Source organism: Rhinolophus sinicus, linkage group LG11 (genome assembly GCF_036562045.2).
Source record: "Rhinolophus sinicus isolate RSC01 linkage group LG11, ASM3656204v1, whole genome shotgun sequence".
Lineage (NCBI taxonomy): Eukaryota > Metazoa > Chordata > Mammalia > Chiroptera > Rhinolophidae > Rhinolophus > Rhinolophus sinicus.
Window position 1 is genome coordinate 500,650 of NC_133760.1, and position 19,160 is coordinate 519,809.

At 52.3% G+C, this 19,160-nt stretch overlaps 1 protein-coding gene across 1 annotated transcript; it reads left to right on the forward strand.

Annotated features, from left to right (window-relative positions):
• Window positions 1–1,255: 1,255 nt before the first annotated feature.
• PRKCG (protein kinase C gamma) lies at window positions 1,256–17,903 on the forward strand. Its single transcript, XM_019715922.2, has 18 exons — window positions 1,256–1,702; window positions 2,067–2,098; window positions 3,033–3,115; window positions 6,450–6,561; window positions 6,710–6,841; window positions 7,352–7,508; window positions 8,259–8,393; window positions 8,652–8,739; window positions 9,039–9,068; window positions 10,970–11,122; window positions 11,454–11,642; window positions 12,543–12,634; window positions 12,723–12,785; window positions 12,915–13,053; window positions 14,093–14,173; window positions 15,255–15,362; window positions 16,586–16,726; window positions 16,963–17,903. The coding sequence occupies exons 1-18, from the start codon at window positions 1,533–1,535 to the stop codon at window positions 17,152–17,154; spliced, it is 2,097 nt and encodes a 698-aa protein (XP_019571481.1). The 5' UTR covers window positions 1,256–1,532; the 3' UTR covers window positions 17,155–17,903.
• The last annotated feature ends 1,257 nt before the right edge of the window (window positions 17,904–19,160 follow it).

The window sequence follows — 19,160 nt, forward strand, 5'->3', positions numbered from 1 at the left end:
GGGAGGCGGAGCGCGGCCAAGAGGGGCAGAGGCACCGGTGGAGCGACGGAGGGGCGACAGAAGGAGACTCATCGGGCCGACGTTCGAAGAGATCCTCCCAACCCCCGGACCGATTCGCAGACAGAGAACTCCAGAGCCAGAGAAGGACAGGGACTGAATCACAGAAAGACATGGAGAGAAGGAGAGTCAGACAAATAGAATGGCTGAGAAAGGGACAAAGATGGGGGAGAGGGAGAGAGACCCCCCAGCCATAGAGGGAGAGGGTGGTTCGGGAGAGGGACAGGCACAGAGAGCTTGGGAGGAAGAGGCAAGCACGAACAGAGAGATTCACAGAGACAGAGAAAGCATTTACAAACGGAGAGAGAGGAAAGACAGCAAGGATTTAGAGTTTAGAGAGAGACATCCCTGGAGAGACAGAAAGAGAGAGAAGAGGAGGTAGAGAGAGAAACAGACAGGGAAAGAGAGAGATGGTGCGAGAGACAGAGAGAGAATCACAGCGAGAGAGAAAGAGAGAGAGTCGCAGAGACAGAAAGGAGAGAGAGACAGAAGCATTTACAAAGACGGGGACACGGGGAGAGGGAGAAACCGCAGGATTTAGAGAGAAGCCCAAAAAGAGGGAGACACCAAGACCTAGAAAAGCGTAGTGACACCAAGACCCAGAGAGAGAGTCACAAGATGAGTGAGACACACAGAGAAAAAGAAATTATCAGAGACAAGGAAAGGAAAACCCATCCACCCAGAGACAGAAACAGAGATAGAGCAGGAGCGCCAGGAATCCACGGAGAGGAAAAGAGACAGAAAACCCCAGAGGGAGATATAGCCATAGAAATTCACAGAAGCTCGGAGAGTGAAGTCAAGACTCGGGTGGAAGCCGGCAGCCAAGAAAGTGAGACACCAAGTCTCCCAGTTCACCAGTGGAAACCAGCACCTAATACAAAGTTTGTGGGTTGAAACTGAGTGACACAGTCAGAGACAGAGATCCGAGTGGAGTCTCAGTGGGTTATCAGGAGCCATCCAGGCACCCGAGGGGGGATGGAAAGCGGTCCCGGCGACAGATTTGAGTGGGGGGGAAGCACGGCTCGGAAGATGCCCCCTCCCTCCAGCCAGCCCCCGCGGAGGGGGTGTGCGTATATATGGGGGGCGTTGGGAGAAGGCATTCGTCTCCTGTTCAGGGAGGGGGACGCCTTTAAGCCGAAACCCCGCCCCTTGGTCGTCATGGCAACGCCTCCCCCCACCCGGGGCTCCCACATTTCAGCAGGTGCTGGAGCCGGAGCTCCTACCGCCACCGCCCGTGCCTCCGGCTGCTCCGGCCACTGCCCTCGGCTCTGCGCCCTACTCGCCCGCACCCCCTGATCCTCCCGGGGGGCCCCCTGCTTGCCCCGAGCGCTCACTCCTGGAGGTGCCTCGCGCCTCCCCTCCCCTCCTCGGGCTCTCCCCGTGCCTCCGCTTTTCTCCCAAGTCTCCGGCTCCTCGCCTTTCCACCTGTTCCCCCAGAAAGGCAGGATCCTGGTCCCTGCGACGTTCCTGGGGCCATGGCAGGCCTGGGCCCCGGCGGAGGCGATTCAGAGGGGGGCCCCCGGCCCCTATTTTGCAGAAAGGGAGCTCTGAGGCAGAAGGTGGTTCACGAAGTCAAGAGCCACAAGTTCACCGCTCGCTTCTTCAAGCAGCCAACCTTCTGCAGCCACTGCACCGACTTCATCTGGTGAGGGAAGGGGGTAGGGGACTGCGGGATGAGGGGACTAGAGTAGAGACCCCTGTCACACCAGATCCCTGAGTAAGGAGGAAAGAGGGGGCTGTAGTCCTGGCTCCTGGTCCTAGGGTAGGAGGGGGCTGAGAGCTTGGGCTCCTGAGTCGGAGGGAGGAGGGGTTGGGGGTCCTGGGATGCTGGGTCTGAGAGAAGATGGGCTAGGGGCCAGAATTTTTTTGATTCTAGAAAGAGGGGGCGGCTTAGGCTTAGACTCCTGGCTCCTGCGGGGAGGAGGGTCAGAGGCCTACTATGTGAGGGGGTCCAGGTACCCTTTTGTGCACTGACCTTAGATCTGACCTCAGATCCTTGACTCTTGCAGGGGAATTGGAAAGCAGGGCCTGCAATGTCAAGGTAAGAGCTGGGGACCTGGACTCCTGGGACCCTCAGGAGGGTGGAGGCTGGGGCCCCAGAGCTGAGGCTGTTTGACACACGTGTTCTCTGGTCCCCAGAGAGGCGCGGGGGAGCCCGGGGCGGGGGGTGTGGCAGAGACACAGCCTGTGGTGGGGAGGGAGCTCTGATGGTGGGGCCACCGCGGAGGTGGTGCTGGGGGCCCCTCCCTTGGCCAGCTCCAGGTGGGGACAGATATTTGGAGAATCTGTTGCCATGGGAACAGGGAGCTTTGGAAAAGGGGAGCTGGAGGGGGGGCTGAAGATGCAAAGTCAGAGCCCCCCCAGGCTGCCATCACCATGACAACATCAACCGTCCTAGGCAGGGGCAGGCGGGGTGGGGTCACTGATGGGCGGGTGGGGCCAAGGAGGGGGGCCAGCAGTTATGGGGGACGGGAGAGGGGGTTGAGTCCTAAAGCACCAGCTGCTACTGCTGAGAACAGAGTGAGTCAGGGAGGGTGGTGGCCGGCAGCAGCGCCCCCAGACTCACTTCTGCCCAAGTTGCTGCTCTCTGTCGGAGGATTTCGCTCTGTGTTTTCTCTTTTCTTCTGCCTGCCTCTTTCCTTCTGGCTTTCTTGTCTCTGTCTGCAGGCCTGTGTCTGTCAGTGGGATCCTATTTTTTCTGTTTCCCTTTGGCTGTGTGTATGCACTGGGCTCTCTGTGACTCTCTGCATCTCTGTTTCTGTCGTAGGGTCCCTCTCTTAAATTTCATCTCCTGGTTTATCTTTTTTCTTTCTTTCTTGGTCTGCACGTAAAACCTCTCCTTTGATTTTCTCTCAACTGAACTCTCTGTATATCAGCGTCACTCTCTATTTTTCTCTCTGTCAGTGGTCTCTCTTTCTGATTTTCTGTCCATTGGGGTCTCTCTGTCTCTGTGTCTCTATGGTTCTCACCTTCAGTCTGCAGCTTTGTGGTTCATCGACGATGCCACGAATTTGTGACCTTCGAGTGTCCAGGCGCTGGGAAGGGCCCCCAGACAGACGTGAGTGCCCGGACACCTGGTTCTTCCTCCTCAAGCCGGGCCCCCGCCCTCACCCCCTCTGCGTCCGTCCCAATTTCTCCTGCTATTTTAAGGCTGGGAGGGGAGGGGGGCTGGAGAGATAAGGGGAGCTAGTCTGGCCCAGATTCCCTGCCCTTGGCCTGGAAAGGGGGAATCAGAGGAGACTGAGAGAGGATGGGAGCACAGGTGGGGGACAGAGAGGAGGCAGGGTGAGGAGGACCAAAGACCAGCACTGGAGGGGGTGGGCTGTATACCAGTGCTCAAGAGATTTAAAAACTGAGAGCTGAGGAACAGAGAGAGAGAGAAATATTGATGCAGACACTGAGATCCTGAGATAAGATGAGAGGGAATCTGAGAGAGAGAGAGAGAGAGAGAGAGAGAGAGAGAGAGAGGAATGGCACTGAGACGGCAACACAGGAGGAAGGAAAAGGGGACCCGGAGAGATTGAGAGAGATAGAGAGGTAAGACAGAGACACTCAGAGGTGCAGATATCTGGAGAGAGACTAGAATAGGAAATGGTGGATATGGAGAACAGCTGAGGTGCTCAGAAAGGGAGGCCCAGAGAGATCCTGTAATACACATGCACACACACACGTGCATATACAGATCCCCATGTGCACACATACACGTGTATTTACAGTTCCTCATGTGCACACACATATTCATATACAGTTTTCTTATGTGCACACACACACATACATACAATTGTCTGCCTCCCTGCTCCCCTACATCAGGGGCTTACAGAAATAGCCCATCACTGATCCTTCCTTCACTTTCTGTCTGGCTGTGGGGCTCTTTTCTCTGAACCTCAGTTCCCCTCACCAGTACCTCCCCTATGAAGTGGGGCTGACAGTCTAGTGTTGACCGATAGAGCCACCCCTGGGCTCGAATCTCAGCCCCACCACCTATTGGTTCTGTGATGGAAATATTCCGTATCTGCCTGTCCAATATGGAAGCTACCAGTCACACAGCTAGTGAGCATGTGAAAGGGGCCACTGTGACTGAGGCAGGTAAATCTAAATTCCTTTGAATCTGAATTGATTTAAATTTAATAGCCATGTGTGGTTAGTGGCTACAGTATTGGGCAGCATAAATCTAGACATCCTAGGTCTGTTTTGACAGTTCGATGAAGTCAGGTAGGTTAAGAGTGTAGCTCAGGTTTTGACACAGGGTTGGAGATGGTTTTATGATTAGTAATGATTAGTAGATGAAGAAAGAAGCAGAGAGAGAAAGAGACAGAGATGGCACCACAGAAGCTTATGAGTAATTTTGCCAGCTTGTCAGGTGAAGAAAATTGAAGTTTACATGGAGAATGTGACCATAGAATACATATTGAGCATCACTGCCTGCCAGTGCCTGTATATATTATTGACTAGCTGCCTCACCTGCCCACCTCCACTACCAGTGCTAGTTCTGATTTATCCAGTGTTCATTGCATACACTCACCAGGTATGGTGAAGGCAGTATACGATTGAATCCGGTAGGGACTGATTCTGTCCTCATGACCAGTGGCTCCTAAGCCAGAACACCTGGGTTTGAATCCCAGCCCCACCAACTGGTTCTATGACCTTCCTCCAGTTAGCTTACCTCTCGGCAATTCTTGAGTTCATCACCTCTAAAATGAAGTGGATAACCATGCCCACCTTATAGGATTGTTTTGAGAACTAAATGAATTAAATACTTGGGACTATACCTGGCAAATGGCAACAGACAAATTATTAATTATTATCATGGTTAAAATTGTTACACTATTACCGATGAGGAAGCAGAGGTGAATTAGTAAAGAGGTGGTCTTTCCTCTACATCAGTCTGACTTCTTTTTTTATTCTTAATGCTTTTGATCTTGTAAGTAACATGGATCAAGGGCTTAAGAAGTGCTAAGGGCTTACAAGCATGGTTTCATTTAGTCTTCAGATCCCATGCAGGGAGGGCTCACAGCCCTCATCTTACAGGGAGGAAACCTGGGTCTCTGGAATGGGTGGGGTGAGCCCACACAGCTGGGTAGTGGGCAGAGTCAAAATTTGGACTCTGATCGAGCTAATTGGAGCCCCAGGACTGTCTCCTTTTTAATCATGACTTTCACCTTGAGAATAATAGTAACAGCTTCTATCCCTGGAGCAGTTGTGTACCAGGTATCTTGCTGAGGGCTTTCATACAGTGTCTCATTCCATGAGGCAGGAACCTTCAGTTGAACACCTTTAGAAGTCCAGAGCATTGAAAGAGATCATGGCAACTACCAACATCCTTCTGCCACCCAAGTATCATTCAAAATAGGACCCTCACTAAACTGCCAAATAAATAAAAGCCTAAGAGTGTCCTGAATTTTCACCCTAGGATAACTTGCAATGCATTCTTCACGAAAGGCAAATATCAAATGATTTAAAACTCAGACCTTGCCAAAGGTGGAGGGAGGAGTGCTTTACTGGTGCCCTAAATTCTTGCTTAATTGGACTCTGGACAGTTAGCATTGCTTCACGATATAGATTGTTTATTTCCACTGGGCAGAGGAGGACACTGAGTCTCAAAATTGGGCATGAACTTGCCCCAAATCACACAGCTGGGAAATAGCCTCGCTCATATTTAAACGCAGGGCTATGTGGGGACTGCAATAAAATCACTAATAATAACCACAGCAGTAAGAGTAACAGTACTGAGCACATTTAATGCTAGGCCCTGCTGTGTGGTTTTAATTTACAATGCCTACGGCTGTATAACAGAGGTCAGATTCTCCATCCCACCAGGGGCTGGGAGAAGGCAGATCATCAGTGGGCAGACATTGACAGTGGCTGACAGTGAGCGATCTGTGGTTCATGGTGGCCCAGAAGTCCTCAAAGAACAGCTTGTGGGAGGTGGGGATGCAGGGGCTATAGATGTTGGAAGCCCCCACCTCCCATAAGGTTCTTCCCAAATGCCACCTTGTTAGTGATGCTGTCCCTGATTGACCACTCTATTTCAGATTTCAGCCCCCCCCCCACAGTCCCCTTTCCTGCTTCATTTTTCTCCAGAGCACCTCTTACCATCCATCATATAACATTTTATTTATCATGTTTATTTTCTGTCTCCCTCCGCCAGAAAGCAAACTCCATGCGGACAGTTTTTTTTTGTTTTTTTGTTTTATTCACTGCTGGGTCCCTGCACCCAGAACAGTGTCTGGCACACAGTAGATGCTCAATAAATACAGTAGAGTGAATGAGTGAGGTGGAACATCAGGAAGATCGGGAGAGCAAAGCGGAAGGAGGAAGAGTTCAGAGGGCTGACTCCCAGGGTTCTAGGACACCCCTGGCGCCCCCTTTGACCGACTCCTGTCTGCCCCCAGGATCCCCGGAACAAGCACAAGTTCCGTCTACACAGCTACAGCAGCCCCACCTTCTGCGACCACTGTGGCTCCCTCCTTTACGGGCTGGTACACCAGGGCATGAAATGCTCCTGTGAGTCTACACTCGCTGCTCAAGCCAGAACTTGGCGCATCTGGGGCCCTTTCAAAAGCACATTGTCTAGGTTTGGGGAAATGCCGGGGGATGGAGTCTGGGGTTTGGAGCGGGGCCTGAAGCGCTAACCCCAGTTTTGTCTCCCGAGGCTGCGAGATGAACGTGCACCGGCGCTGTGTGCGCAGTGTGCCCTCTCTTTGCGGCGTGGACCACACCGAGCGCCGCGGGCGCCTGCAGCTGGAAATCCGGGCTCCGACCGCGGATGAGATCCATGTCACGGGTGAGGCCCCGCCCTTTTACCATGTGTGCTGGGCCGGTTGAATTCACCTGAGCTGTCCCAATCCGGGAAGACCACGCCCTCTCGAAGGCCACGCCCACACTTCTGACCCCACCGGCAAAAGCTGAGCACCACCCGGCCACGCCCCTTCTAGCTGGCAGCTCCATCTCCAGCCTTGCCTCTTGTAACTTTCAGCGCCTCTTAATGGCCATTCGAAGTGTCAAGGTCCTTGAGAGGGAGGCATGAGAAAAAACCTGGTTCCAAGTGAGGCTCGGGTTTACCACTGCTGATATGGCCAGGTCCTGACTTCTAGGTCCTAATGGAGGAAGGGGCTGATTTCAGGGTCACCGGCTGGGAAAAGGGCTTTATGCCCTATCTTCTAGGTACTGGACACGTAAGACATCAAAGACATCTGATCATGAGACAGACGGCTGAGAGCTTGGAATTCTTAATGCTGCTGGGGGAGGGCTATGCTATCTAACCCAACCTATCCTCCTTCACCTCCTTCCTTAGTTGGTGAGGCCCGTAATCTGATCCCAATGGACCCCAATGGTCTGTCTGACCCCTATGTGAAACTGAAGCTCATCCCAGACCCTCGGAACCTGACAAAACAGAAGACCCGGACAGTGAAAGCCACGCTGAACCCTGTGTGGAACGAGACCTTTGTGTTGTGAGCCTCCAGTGTAGGGGAGGCTGGGATGGCTGATAGAAGATGATTCGAGGGTCCTGGTGGCCCACAAGACCCCTAGAGAGCAGCTGGTGGGAGGTGGGAGGATAGAGGGAACCCAAAAAGGGGGCAGAGAAAGGCGGTGAGACAAAGGAATGGAGTGATCAAGGGAGAGGGGAATGGAGTGATTGGGAGAAAGGGATGGAGATATAAAAGCTGGGAGACAGATATCTGTGTATTCAATCTCCATTAAAGCCCACCACTTTGAGGGAGACAGAGGGGAGAGAGAGAGAGAGAGAGAGAGAGAGAGAGAGAGAGAGAGAGAGAGAGAGACCCAAAGAAAGACACAGCAGGCCGGAATGGTGTGCATATGGGGGTTGAGCAGAGGGTCGGAGGGTGGCAGGGAGAGAAAGAAAACTAACAGAAACACAGAAGGACAGAGACTGGAGGGAGAAGGGGCACAGAGACTCAGAGTAGAAGAGTGACCTGAAGAGAAAGACCAGGAGATAGGGATGCGAAGAGGCCAAGAGTGCATAAGGGAGGGAGAGAGATGGCGAGAGCTGTCTAGGTTTACTTAGGGCCCCAGAAGGTGGGAGAGTGTCCCCCTACGTGAGGACCGGAGTTGGGAAGATACTTCACACAGCAGGAAACAGACTCCAGCTGGCTGGGTTAGCTTCCTCTTTCAGCACCAAGGATGGTGAGTGAGGGAGCCTGGATCTGGGCACTTCATTCTGCCCCCCCCACTTCCTGCAGCAACCTGAAGCCAGGGGACGTGGAGCGCCGGCTCAGCGTGGAGGTGTGGGACTGGGACCGGACCTCCCGCAACGACTTCATGGGCGCCATGTCTTTTGGGGTCTCAGAGCTGCTCAAGGCGCCTGTGGATGGCTGGTGAGGGCTCGAGTCGGGCAGGTGCCCCTGCATCTCCACTTCAGTCTATGTGTGGTCTCCCTCAAGGCCACCATCATTCTCTCTCCCCCTGCGCATCTCTCCCCATCCCCTCTCTCCTTCCCTCACTCTTTCTCTTCATCTCTGTATCTATCTGTGTCTCTTTCCCCCCTTCTAATGTCTCTGCCTCTCCCGTGGGTCCGTCCATCCCCACCCATCTCCTGCCCTCCTGCCAAGTTCTGATCTCCGTCTATATATCAGGTACAAGTTACTGAACCAGGAGGAGGGCGAATATTACAATGTGCCAGTGGCTGATGCTGACAACTGCAGCCTCCTCCAGAAGTTTGAGGTACCCCTACCCTGGCTTCTTCACGGGGAGCCCAGCCCAGCTCCCCACAGTACAGAGCTGGCCTTTCCCAAATGCCACCACTGGTTGCTCACTCACTGGTCCTGGGACTACAATTCCCAAAAGACCCTGGGGCTCCTTCACCTGCTTTTCTAGGGGACTCCTGACCCAGAGTCTGATGGGAGTTCAAGTTCCTATCTATTACCCTGGCTTGGGAGTTTGGGGGCCCCCACCCCCTGCTCCAGGGCAATCTTCTACCTCTCTGGGGCTCTGACACTTGCTTTCTTTCCCCCCGCCCCCAGGCCTGTAACTATCCCCTGGAATTATATGAGGTGAGTGGAACTGAGGCCTGGAATGGAGACAGTTTCATTCCTGTGATCTGTATCTCTCTCTCTTGATTTGTCTTCATTTCCACACACACAGGCTGGGCACATACTTGGTGGCAGGTGTTATACTTGCTGAGTAATCCTAGGTGAATCTGACTCTCAGGTCCCCAAGGTAGGGACACAGTCACAAATATGATACTTAAATTCCTGGATGATGGGCTAAATCAGAGCCCAGAGCTCTAAAGAAGCATAGGAGGCACTAACCCAGCCTGGGGGGAAGATGGTCTGGGGGGACTTCCCTGAAGAGACGACACCTGCATTGATTCTTGAGTTTTTCTATTTATTTATCACTGTGGCCTCTCTCTCCTTCACTCATTTACTCACTCACTGAACACCTATTTCTGGAGGTGCCACATTAGCCGAACCTTTTCGGGAAGTAGAATCAGGTCATTGCTTGGGGTGCTCCTCTTCTAGTGTGAGGGAAAGTTACAGATAGAGACATTCACCATGAGAAGGCATGTGTTTGATAATGGAGGTAGCCTCAGGCACTGGGGAGGTCCCAGAAGCACTTGGTACCACCCGGGAGAGTCAGAGAAAGCTTCTCAGAGAGGTGAGTCCTGGAGGATGGACAGGATTCCCCAGGCAAAGGAAAGGGAGACCAGATTTTCAGGCCAAAGAAAGGAATGCTCTCTCATTTATTCTTTCACAAAATATTTCATTGAGCCCCTCTGTGGGTAAGGCATGGTCCTAGTCACTGGGGATATAGCAGCGAGCAAGAGAGAAAAAAATTCCTGCCCCCATGGGGCTTGCACGTGAAGGGAGACGTTAAATAAAATAAAGAAGTAAATAATATGTTAGAAGGCAATGAGCGATGTGGAGAAAAATAAACATTAAGGAGGATAGGGAGTGCCGTTGGAGAAGATTATGATTTTAACAGCAGTTTACTGAAGAGAAGGCTTCACTGAGAAAGTACTGTGTGGCAAAGATATGAGGGAGGGGCGAGAGTGAGCCATGGGGATAGCAGAAAAAAGAATTCCAGACAGAGGGAAGAGCACGTGCAAAGGCCCTGAGGTTGAGGCAGGTCAGCAATGTCTAAGGCAGGCCAGCAGTGTCTTCAGCACAGGCTGGGGGAGGGAGAAGCATGAGATAAAGTCAGAGAGGGAAGGTGGGGTGGCAGTGTGTGTGTGTATGTGTGTGTGTCTTGTCATTCCTTGGAAGGATTTTGGCTTTTTAAACCAAGTGAGATGGGAGAGTATCAGAGGTGGCTTGAGATGATTTAAATTTGAACAAGATGACTGCCTCTGTACAGAGACTAGATGGTGGAAGGCAAAGGTGGAAGGAGGAAGAAGGCTATCATGAAGACCAGATGGGAGCAACAGGTAGCCTGGCCCAGGGGGACAGTGGTAACAGTGTTCAGATTCTGGGTCTGCTCTGAGGATTGAGCAACAGGAATCGCATTGAGCACTCATCTCCTGAGATGGTCATCCACTCAACACCCTCTTGTGTTCCAAGCCATGTGCTGGGTGATGGTGGAGAAACAGAAAGGAGGGACACAAGTCTGGCTTTATGGGTTTTGATTTCTGGCTCTGCTTTTTACCCACTTTGTGACGTGGGGTAAGTTACTTAATGTCTCTGTGCCGGTTTTCTCTTCTCTAAAATGGGAAGAGGTAACAGGGATTTCCAGAGGATTTATGGCATATAGTTAGCTCTCTAAGGGTTAGTTAAATGATGAATAAATCTTCCAGCTATGGGAAGTCTTAGAAAGTTCTTAAGCCAAGGAGGGTGGCGGGGACAACTTTTATTTTCTCTCCATCTCTCCCCACCCCTTTCATTCTTGGATGCTGTCTCTTAGGGGCACACTCTTATCGGGACTCTGACTATCTTGGGGTCTCTCCCGTTTCTCACAGCGGGTGCGGATGGGTCCCTCTTCCTCTCCCATCCCTTCCCCATCCCCTAGTCCCACTGACTCCAAGCGCTGTTTCTTCGGGGCGAGCCCTGGACGTCTGCACATCTCCGACTTCAGCTTCCTCATGGTTCTAGGAAAAGGCAGCTTTGGGAAGGTTGGCTTCCTGGGGCTCTGGGGGAAGGGGAGGATATCTGGGGGGAGATCACATTCTGGTCCTTAGGGGGAAAGTAAAAGGGAAGCGACACAAGGCTATTGAGTTCCCAAAGGGATTCCATGGGGCGCGTTCGGGTCCCTGGAGAGGGGAGGCATAAAGATGTGGTTGCTTTCTCTGAGAGAGTGGTTGGCAAAGTCAGGACACACTGTCCCTTGAGAGGGAGATGAAGGACCTGGGATTCTGATTCTCTGTGTCCCTGAAAGGGAGGGGCAGGGACCTGCACCTCTGGGGTTTTTAGGACAGAATGGGCCTTTTGGGCCTCTGTCCCCAGGTGATGCTGGCCGAGCGTAGGGGCTCTGATGAGCTCTATGCCATCAAGATCCTGAAGAAAGACGTGATCGTCCAGGATGATGATGTGGACTGCACTCTGGTGGAGAAACGCGTTCTGGCCCTGGGGGGCCGAGGCCCAGGAGGCAGGCCCCACTTTCTCACCCAGCTCCACTCCACTTTCCAGACCCCGGTAAGGAAGGAGGGAGTGGGGGCTGGAGCCCTGCTTCATTCCCCACGATGGGTCAGCCATCTGCTCCGGGATTCTGAGTTTACAGCAAGACCAGAAAACTTCATGCTCTCTGAATGGGTGTGGCCAGACAGATGGGATCTTGAGTGGATGTGGCCCCAGCGAGCTTGGTCTTGAGTGGGTGTTTTTGAGTAAAGGCGTGCGTGGAGAAGAACATCTTCTGAGTGGTCTTGGCCAGAATTAGGCTCTGAATGACGAGGTCATCACTTTTGGATTCTGGGTGGGGGATTCCATAGAAAGAAGGGTTTTCCAAAATTGTAGAATGGGACAAGGAATCAGAACCTACAGAGTTTGAGAGGGCGTGACTACTTCCAAGAGCTCTGAACTGGCTTGGCCAGCTTCTTGGATTTTTATATTATTATTATTATTATTATTATTAATTATTATATCATCATCATCATCATTAATGGCACGTGAGGCCTGAACGACTTTGGTTCCTAATAAGTGGCCAGAACTGCATATGTCCGTGAGTGGGTATGGAAAGAGGTTTGGGGATCCCCCGGGATTTCCAGCGAATGGTGGCCCTCAAACTTCAATTCTGAGAGGGTGGGACCAGAGCACCGGTAGCTCGCAGTAACCGGGTAGGGGGATGGGGCGGGTGGAGATTTTGAGTTGGCCTTGTTAGAATCATCGGGGCCTTCCGGTGGGCGTGGTCATTTGTTCTTGGTTTTTGATTGGGTGGATCCCCAGCCTTTCAGTTTGTCTGGAGAGAGGAACTGTCCATTTAGAGACCCAGCTCTGCCCACTTCGAATGTTGGGCTCACAGGCCTACCTACGCTGCTGCTCGGATAGGAAACCTGGTGGGCGTGTCCTCGCCTCTAAGCCACGCCCACTCGCCCCCAGGATCGCCTGTATTTTGTGATGGAGTATGTCACCGGGGGTGACTTGATGTACCACATTCAGCAGTTGGGCAAGTTTAAGGAGCCCCATGCAGCGTGAGTCTTGGTCCAGGCGAGGGTGGAGGGAAGGTGGAAGGAGGTAAAGTCCAGCCATTGACCTCTGACCCTCCATCTCCTCCTCCAGGTTCTACGCAGCGGAAATTGCCATCGGCCTCTTCTTCCTTCACAATCAGGGCATCATCTACCGGTGAGCAGCCCCAGACCTTTCAATGGAGGGAAATCAGGTCCCTAGAGGGGAAGGGATTAGAACATACTGCTGCAGCCTGTTGAACTCTACCCTTCCCGCAATTCCTACCCACCCCACCTCCACCCCCAGGGACCTGAAACTAGACAACGTGATGCTGGATGCTGAAGGACACATCAAAATCACTGACTTTGGCATGTGTAAGGAGAACGTCTTCCCTGGGACCACTACCCGCACTTTCTGCGGGACCCCAGACTACATAGCCCCTGAGGTAACCGTAATGTCTCCCCAGGACCACAACCCACGCTCCAAGTCCGCTGATTGGGTGTGGCTGGTTGTCTAGCATTTGTAATGCGTGGGACCTGACCCAGGGATCTTTGCATGAGTTCTGGGCTTTTTAACGGAGAGCAGTGCAGAGAGGCCTGTGCGCTGAGCATTTGAAGTGGGTGGAGCTGGGTCTCTAAATAGGCAAAGTGGGTGGGACCTGTGGGTGAATGTTCTGAAAGAGCTGGACGAGCTCAAAGAATTCCAAGAGAACGGGGTCTTTTACCGGACTGTTCTAAAAAGGTGGTGAGGATTTCCAGTTACTCTGACTGGGTGGGGCCTGTCCCCCGAGAACACTAAGCGTGTGGAGGCTGTCTCCTGAATATTTCAAACGGGCATTATGTGCTCTGACTTTGTGAAGAGGGTAGAGCTAATGATCTGACTGCACATAAGTAGATAGTGTGTCCTGACTTCTTTCAGTTGAAGAAGGAGATGGTGTTGATGGTGCCTTGATCTTTTCAGTTGATTCAATGCTAGTATCCGAGTAACCAAGGTCAATGGTTTCAAAACCTGCCTGCTAATCAGAATTACCTGGGAAGGTTTTGAAAAATACACACACATTCCTGCCTCTGACTCTGACTTATTAAGGGTTGAGTTCTTCGGGGCTGGAAACATCTATTTTTAAACAGTTCCCCAGATGAATCTGAAATGCATCCAGATTTAAGAATCTCTAGTCTCTGAAATTTAATTCTGTGCACCTGATATTGTAAAGAGAGGGTCCAATTACCTATGTATTTTAGATAGGTGGAACTTGTGAGTTGGCCCCCAGATAATCTGTATTTGGGACCAAAGGAATGTTCTAAGTAGGTCAAGTTTGTTTCCTGGATTTCCCAAAGAATGGAGCTCTGGCTAAGGTATTCTGAGTGGGAGAAGTTTGTGCTGAAAATGCTTAAAGTGGGTAGGGTGACCAGGGGGTGAGGCCACAGGAGTCCTAGTCTTTGCAAAGCACAAAGCACGATTCCTTGCCTTCCATCTTCCCTTGCTAGATCATTGCCTATCAGCCCTATGGGAAGTCTGTCGACTGGTGGTCCTTTGGGGTTCTGCTGTATGAGATGTTGGCGGGACAGGTAAGGGAAAGTGGGGAGAGGCTGGCGTGGCTAAACTCAGCACGGAGTGGCCTTTATCTCAGGACTGCAGGTTAGGAAGGGATGTCTATAGTCTAAGGAGGTGCTAAGCTTAGGGAAGGTCGTGCCCACATAGCGCTGTCCGTGGTGCTGAAGCATTATCTTTCCCAGGCTGGGGGTTCTTAACCTTTTTTGATTCCACAGACCCCTTCTCGGAACAATGTTTTCAAACGCACAAAATAAAATAATAGGATTACAAAAAAAGTAATCATTGAAATATGATTATCAAACAAAAAATTTAATTGAATATAATTTAACCATCTAAAAATTTTTAATTTCAATGTATACAGTTGCTTAAATATTAAGTGACATGTAAGTGGACATATAAGTGATTTCCTGCTAATAAATTAAATAGTAATATCTCACAGGAATGGGAAGTAAATAGGAAGGTCTACCAGTAATCTTGAAGTAGAGATGACTGATATTTTGAGATATCTGCAACTCTGATGTGATAGGAAAATATCTGTGATTTCTATTGGTAATAAAGCCACAAGTACTACTGTAGTGGTTTGTTGTCTACATTTGTAATTGAAGGGAATGCTAAATCTCACTTAGACATTTAAAAAAATAAAGATGCATTTCTTCCCCATCCAAGTTCATGGACCCCCTCCACTCTATAAAAAAAATCTCCAGAACTCACATAAAGAATCCTTTCCTTGGTGTTGTTCTTCCTAACCCCAGAAGACTGGAGGCCTCTCATCCAACCAGAATGCTTGTACAGCTTTTCCTGCAGTTTTTTTTCTCTCTTTTATTTAAATGACATATTGCCTAATTAACACCCTGCTGATTTACATAGCAGATAGAAAGAGACAGAACAGCAAAGAAGTGCAGAGAGCGGAAGCATCTGAGATAGGAAACCAGAGCATCTGAGAGGGAGAAAGATAAAGCTTTGGTGGTTTGCTCATATGTTTCCCTAGGATATTGGGGGGAGGGGAGGTATGTTCATGGTGGGTAGTGAGGGTGTGGAAGGTGGGGAGAGGTAGTCTGTCAAGTCTCTGACTCTTTATCCCCTCTATTTCCTTAGCCCCCCTTTGATGGGGAGGACGAGGAGGAGCTGTTTCAGGCCATCATGGAACAAACTGTCACCTACCCCAAGTCACTTTCCCGGGAAGCCGTGGCCATCTGCAAGGGGGTGAGAGCCCCCTGACTCCCAGATTATCCAGATTCACAACCCATGCACCCCATGCTGCCATCCAGGGCTGCCTACACAGTGTCTGTGTACATTGGAAAGGCTCCCGCTCCTCATGCCACTTTACTTCCATCTGCTGGAAAAGTTTACATAGTACAGACATTTTGTTATAACAATAATTCACTGCCCTGTTGCCATTCCAGTCCAAGGATGGCCTCTGTCCCATCCTCTGCTGCTGCCCCCATGCCCCAGGGGCTCACTGCAGGAAGGGCTGGAAGGTCAGGACCTGCCTCTTCAGAACCAGGTGGGTCAGGGGTACCTAACTCCTGCCACTTGTTCTCCTGCGGGATCTTGGGCAAGTCACCGAAACTCTGAGAGCCTTCGTCTCCCTCTGGGGTTATGGAGTTAACATAAGAGAAGGAGATTAGCCTATAGCAGCTTTTTGACAGGCGTCAGTACACTTGTGCGTCCCGTCCAACTCCTGCCTCCTGCCTCCATGTCTCTCTGACTCATTCTCTCTCTCTCTCTCTCTCTCTCTCTCTCTCTCTCTCTCTCTCTCTGGATTTCTGTCTTGTCTCTCTGTCTCCAACTACATATCATGGGGCTTTCTCTCCCTTTTTCTCTGTGTCCTTTGGGATGTCTTTCCACCTTTTCCATTTCTGTCCCTCTCTCTGGGTCTCTGTTACCTTCTTCCCCCATTCCCATACACACACACTCTGGATTCTCTCCTGTCTTTTTGGACCCCCCTCCCATCTCCTACCTTCTCTGGGTCTCTGCCCTCTGGGTCTCCCCCTCTCTCTGCATCCCTCCCCCCTTTTCTCTGGATCGCTAATCTCTCTCTCTCCTCCCCTCCCTCTCTTTCCCTCCCTCCCCGTTCCTCCCTCTCTCCCCTGTTCCCTCCCTCACTCCCTCCCTCTCCCTCTCTTTTTCCTTGTCCCCTTCCTCTACTTCTGGGTTTCTCTGCCCCTGATTTTTCTCTTTCTCTGTCTGTCCCTGGGTCTCTGGTTTGGATTTCATCTACCCCACTCTCATTTATTCTCTCCCTTCCTCTTCCTCTCTCCCTTTCTCCTTCCCCATCTCTCCCTGTCCCCCCATTCTTCTCTTCCTGGAGTTCTGTGCCTGTGTCTCTCGGTTCCTCCATCCTTGTCTCTCTCTCCCTTTCTCAATCTCTGGGCCTCCCTGTCCAGGGCTCTGTCCATCCGTTCATCTCTCTATGTTCCCCACAGTTTCTAACCAAGCACCCAGCGAAGCGCCTGGGCTCAGGTCTTGACGGGGAACCCACCATCCGTGCGCATGGTTTTTTCCGCTGGATCGACTGGGAGCGGCTGGAACGGCTGGAGATCCCACCTCCGTTTAGACCCCGCCCGGTAAGTCACCTTCAAGAAAAAGCGTTGGTTCCTGGGGGTGGGACACCCAGGAGCTCCAATATCTATATGAGGAGATGGGGTGGGGTTCCCTCTGCGGAGACCCCTAAAGGGAGATGCAGAGGCCACGAAGATGTGCAGAGATTCCAAAGGAGATAGGCGATGGATTTGGGGGACGGAGCTGGGCACCTGAGGAGCCGGCAGAGCGTCATGTTTCCCTCCCTGTTTCCTTCCCACAGTGTGGCCGCAGCGGTGAGAACTTCGACAAGTTCTTCACGCGGGCGGCGCCAGCGCTGACCCCTCCAGACCGCTTAGTTCTGGCCAGCATCGACCAGGCCGATTTTCAAGGCTTCACCTACGTGAACCCGGATTTCGTGCACCCGGATGCGCGTAGCCCCATCAGCCCAACAACACCTGTGCCAGTCATGTAATTCCCACCCACTGCCACTAGGTGTCTCCACGGCTTTTTCCGCCGCGCCAACCTCGGCCCCACTTCACCATCCCTTTCCAATTCTAGATCCTGCTCCCCAGCATTCTGGCCCCTGCCCCTTGGGTGCTAGATGCCCCTCTCAAGCGTTCCTGGAATTCTCAACTCCATACAGTCTCTAGAGCCTTCCTGTGCTCTAGATTCTGCTGCACTGAGCCCTAGATTCTCACTCATCTCGGTGTTCTGGACTCTGCTCCACCAGGTTCCAGAACCAGCACTACCTTCCCCTATTCCCTGGAGTTCTAGACTCCATCTTGGTAGAATCTCTGCCTCTCTTTTTTTCTGTTTTTTGTTTTTGTTTTTATTTTGTTGTTGTTGTTCTGGGAAATAGTCTCATGGGGTGGGCTGTTCCAGACTCGAATTCCAGGACAACTCCCTACCTCTGAGGCCCCGCCTACCCCACTCCCTCTCCCTTCTGGAGTAAGTGGGAGGCTGTGCCCCCGTGCTTCAGTGCCCTCTTCCATGCCCCATGGATTTCTGGGTTGTGTGGAGGATCCTTTCCCCAACTGTTCTCAATCAGCTTTCGTTCTAGACTACCCCATCCTAAACCCATCCCTGCCCGCCTGCCAGGTGCATGGCTCCAGTCCTGCTCGGAAACCCCCCCATGCCTGCCACTCTCGGGGACCACCCCCCCACTCCTCTTTGCCTTTTCCTCTCAGCCACAGCTGCTGGAGAATAAATTTGAGATGCTGACGCTGAGGTGTTTGGATGTTTTCTTCTAAGCTTGAAGAGGAAGGGGGTGCGGAGGTGGGGCAATGACTGTACATAGAAACAAAGAGAGAGAGAGACAGAGGCTGGGGAGGGGCGTAGCAGAAAGAAAGAGAGGGAAAGTATGGAGCACAATAAAGGGAGAGAAGATACCCACAACGTGAGAGCAGAACAGAGAGAGCCACAGAGAGGACCAAGGGGCACATGTGCACAAGGTGGAGATGTCCACAGACCACTGTGAGAGGGTCAAGGAGAGACTCCGAGCACAGAGCCACAAGCACCCACATTGTCACCCAAAGCAACAAACAAGCTCACAGATAACAGAGACCCAGACACTGGGAAATCCTGAGAAGGGAGATGAAAGTCAAGCCTCCCACTGAGAGACCTGGAGACTTGATCAGAGGGACACTACTGGACAGAGAAACCTAAACACCAGAACCATGAGCTTAAGGATTAGCGACGAGGCAGCAGGCAGACGTGTCTTCCGGGCCTCCTTCCCTGACCCACATGCGAGTGCGGGGGAGTGGAGAGACAGTGCAAATAGACTACACATCCCAGCAGACACCGCGACGGACCCTTCCCCCCAAGTGCGGCCCCTCATCTCCAGGGCTGATGGGAAGTGTAGTCCCTGGAGGGGGGCAGGCTGGTCCAATGTTGTGCCTCTGTCTGTGTGTTTGGAGGGATTGAGCCCCAAAGCTTCACAGGCTCCCTCGGGGCGCCCGGCGTCTCTTTGTCCCTCTTGGGTTTCCGGGACTCGGTCCAGTTGAATGCTGGCGCTCTCCCTGTCTTCCCCAGTACCAAAGAAGTACCCCCATTCAGTGCCCGCTGCCCCCAGACCCCGTTCCGACCCTCGGCGCGCGGGCCTGCCCCTTTAAGAGTGGCCCCGCTGACATCACGGCGGGGTAGGGGTGGGGGGGTGGCGGCTGGCCCGGCTCCCGGCTCCGCGGCCGCTGCAGGACCCGGCTCAGCTCTGCGCCCGCCTGCCGCTCTGGGGACCCCGGCCCGGGACGCCCCCTCCTGCCTTCTCCAGCCTCCCAGACACCAGGCTCCGCCCCAGGCCTGGCTAGAGCCCTAGTCCTCCAACAGGGGACCCCCAGGATTGCCCCTGCTGTCTCTCCTTCTCAGGGTCTCTCTCTCTCTCTCTCTCTCTCTCTCTCTCTCTCTCTCTCTCTCTCTCTCTCTCTCTCTCGGTCTGGGTCTCAGGATCTCTCAGACCAAGGCCTCTGAGCGTCTCCTGTCTCC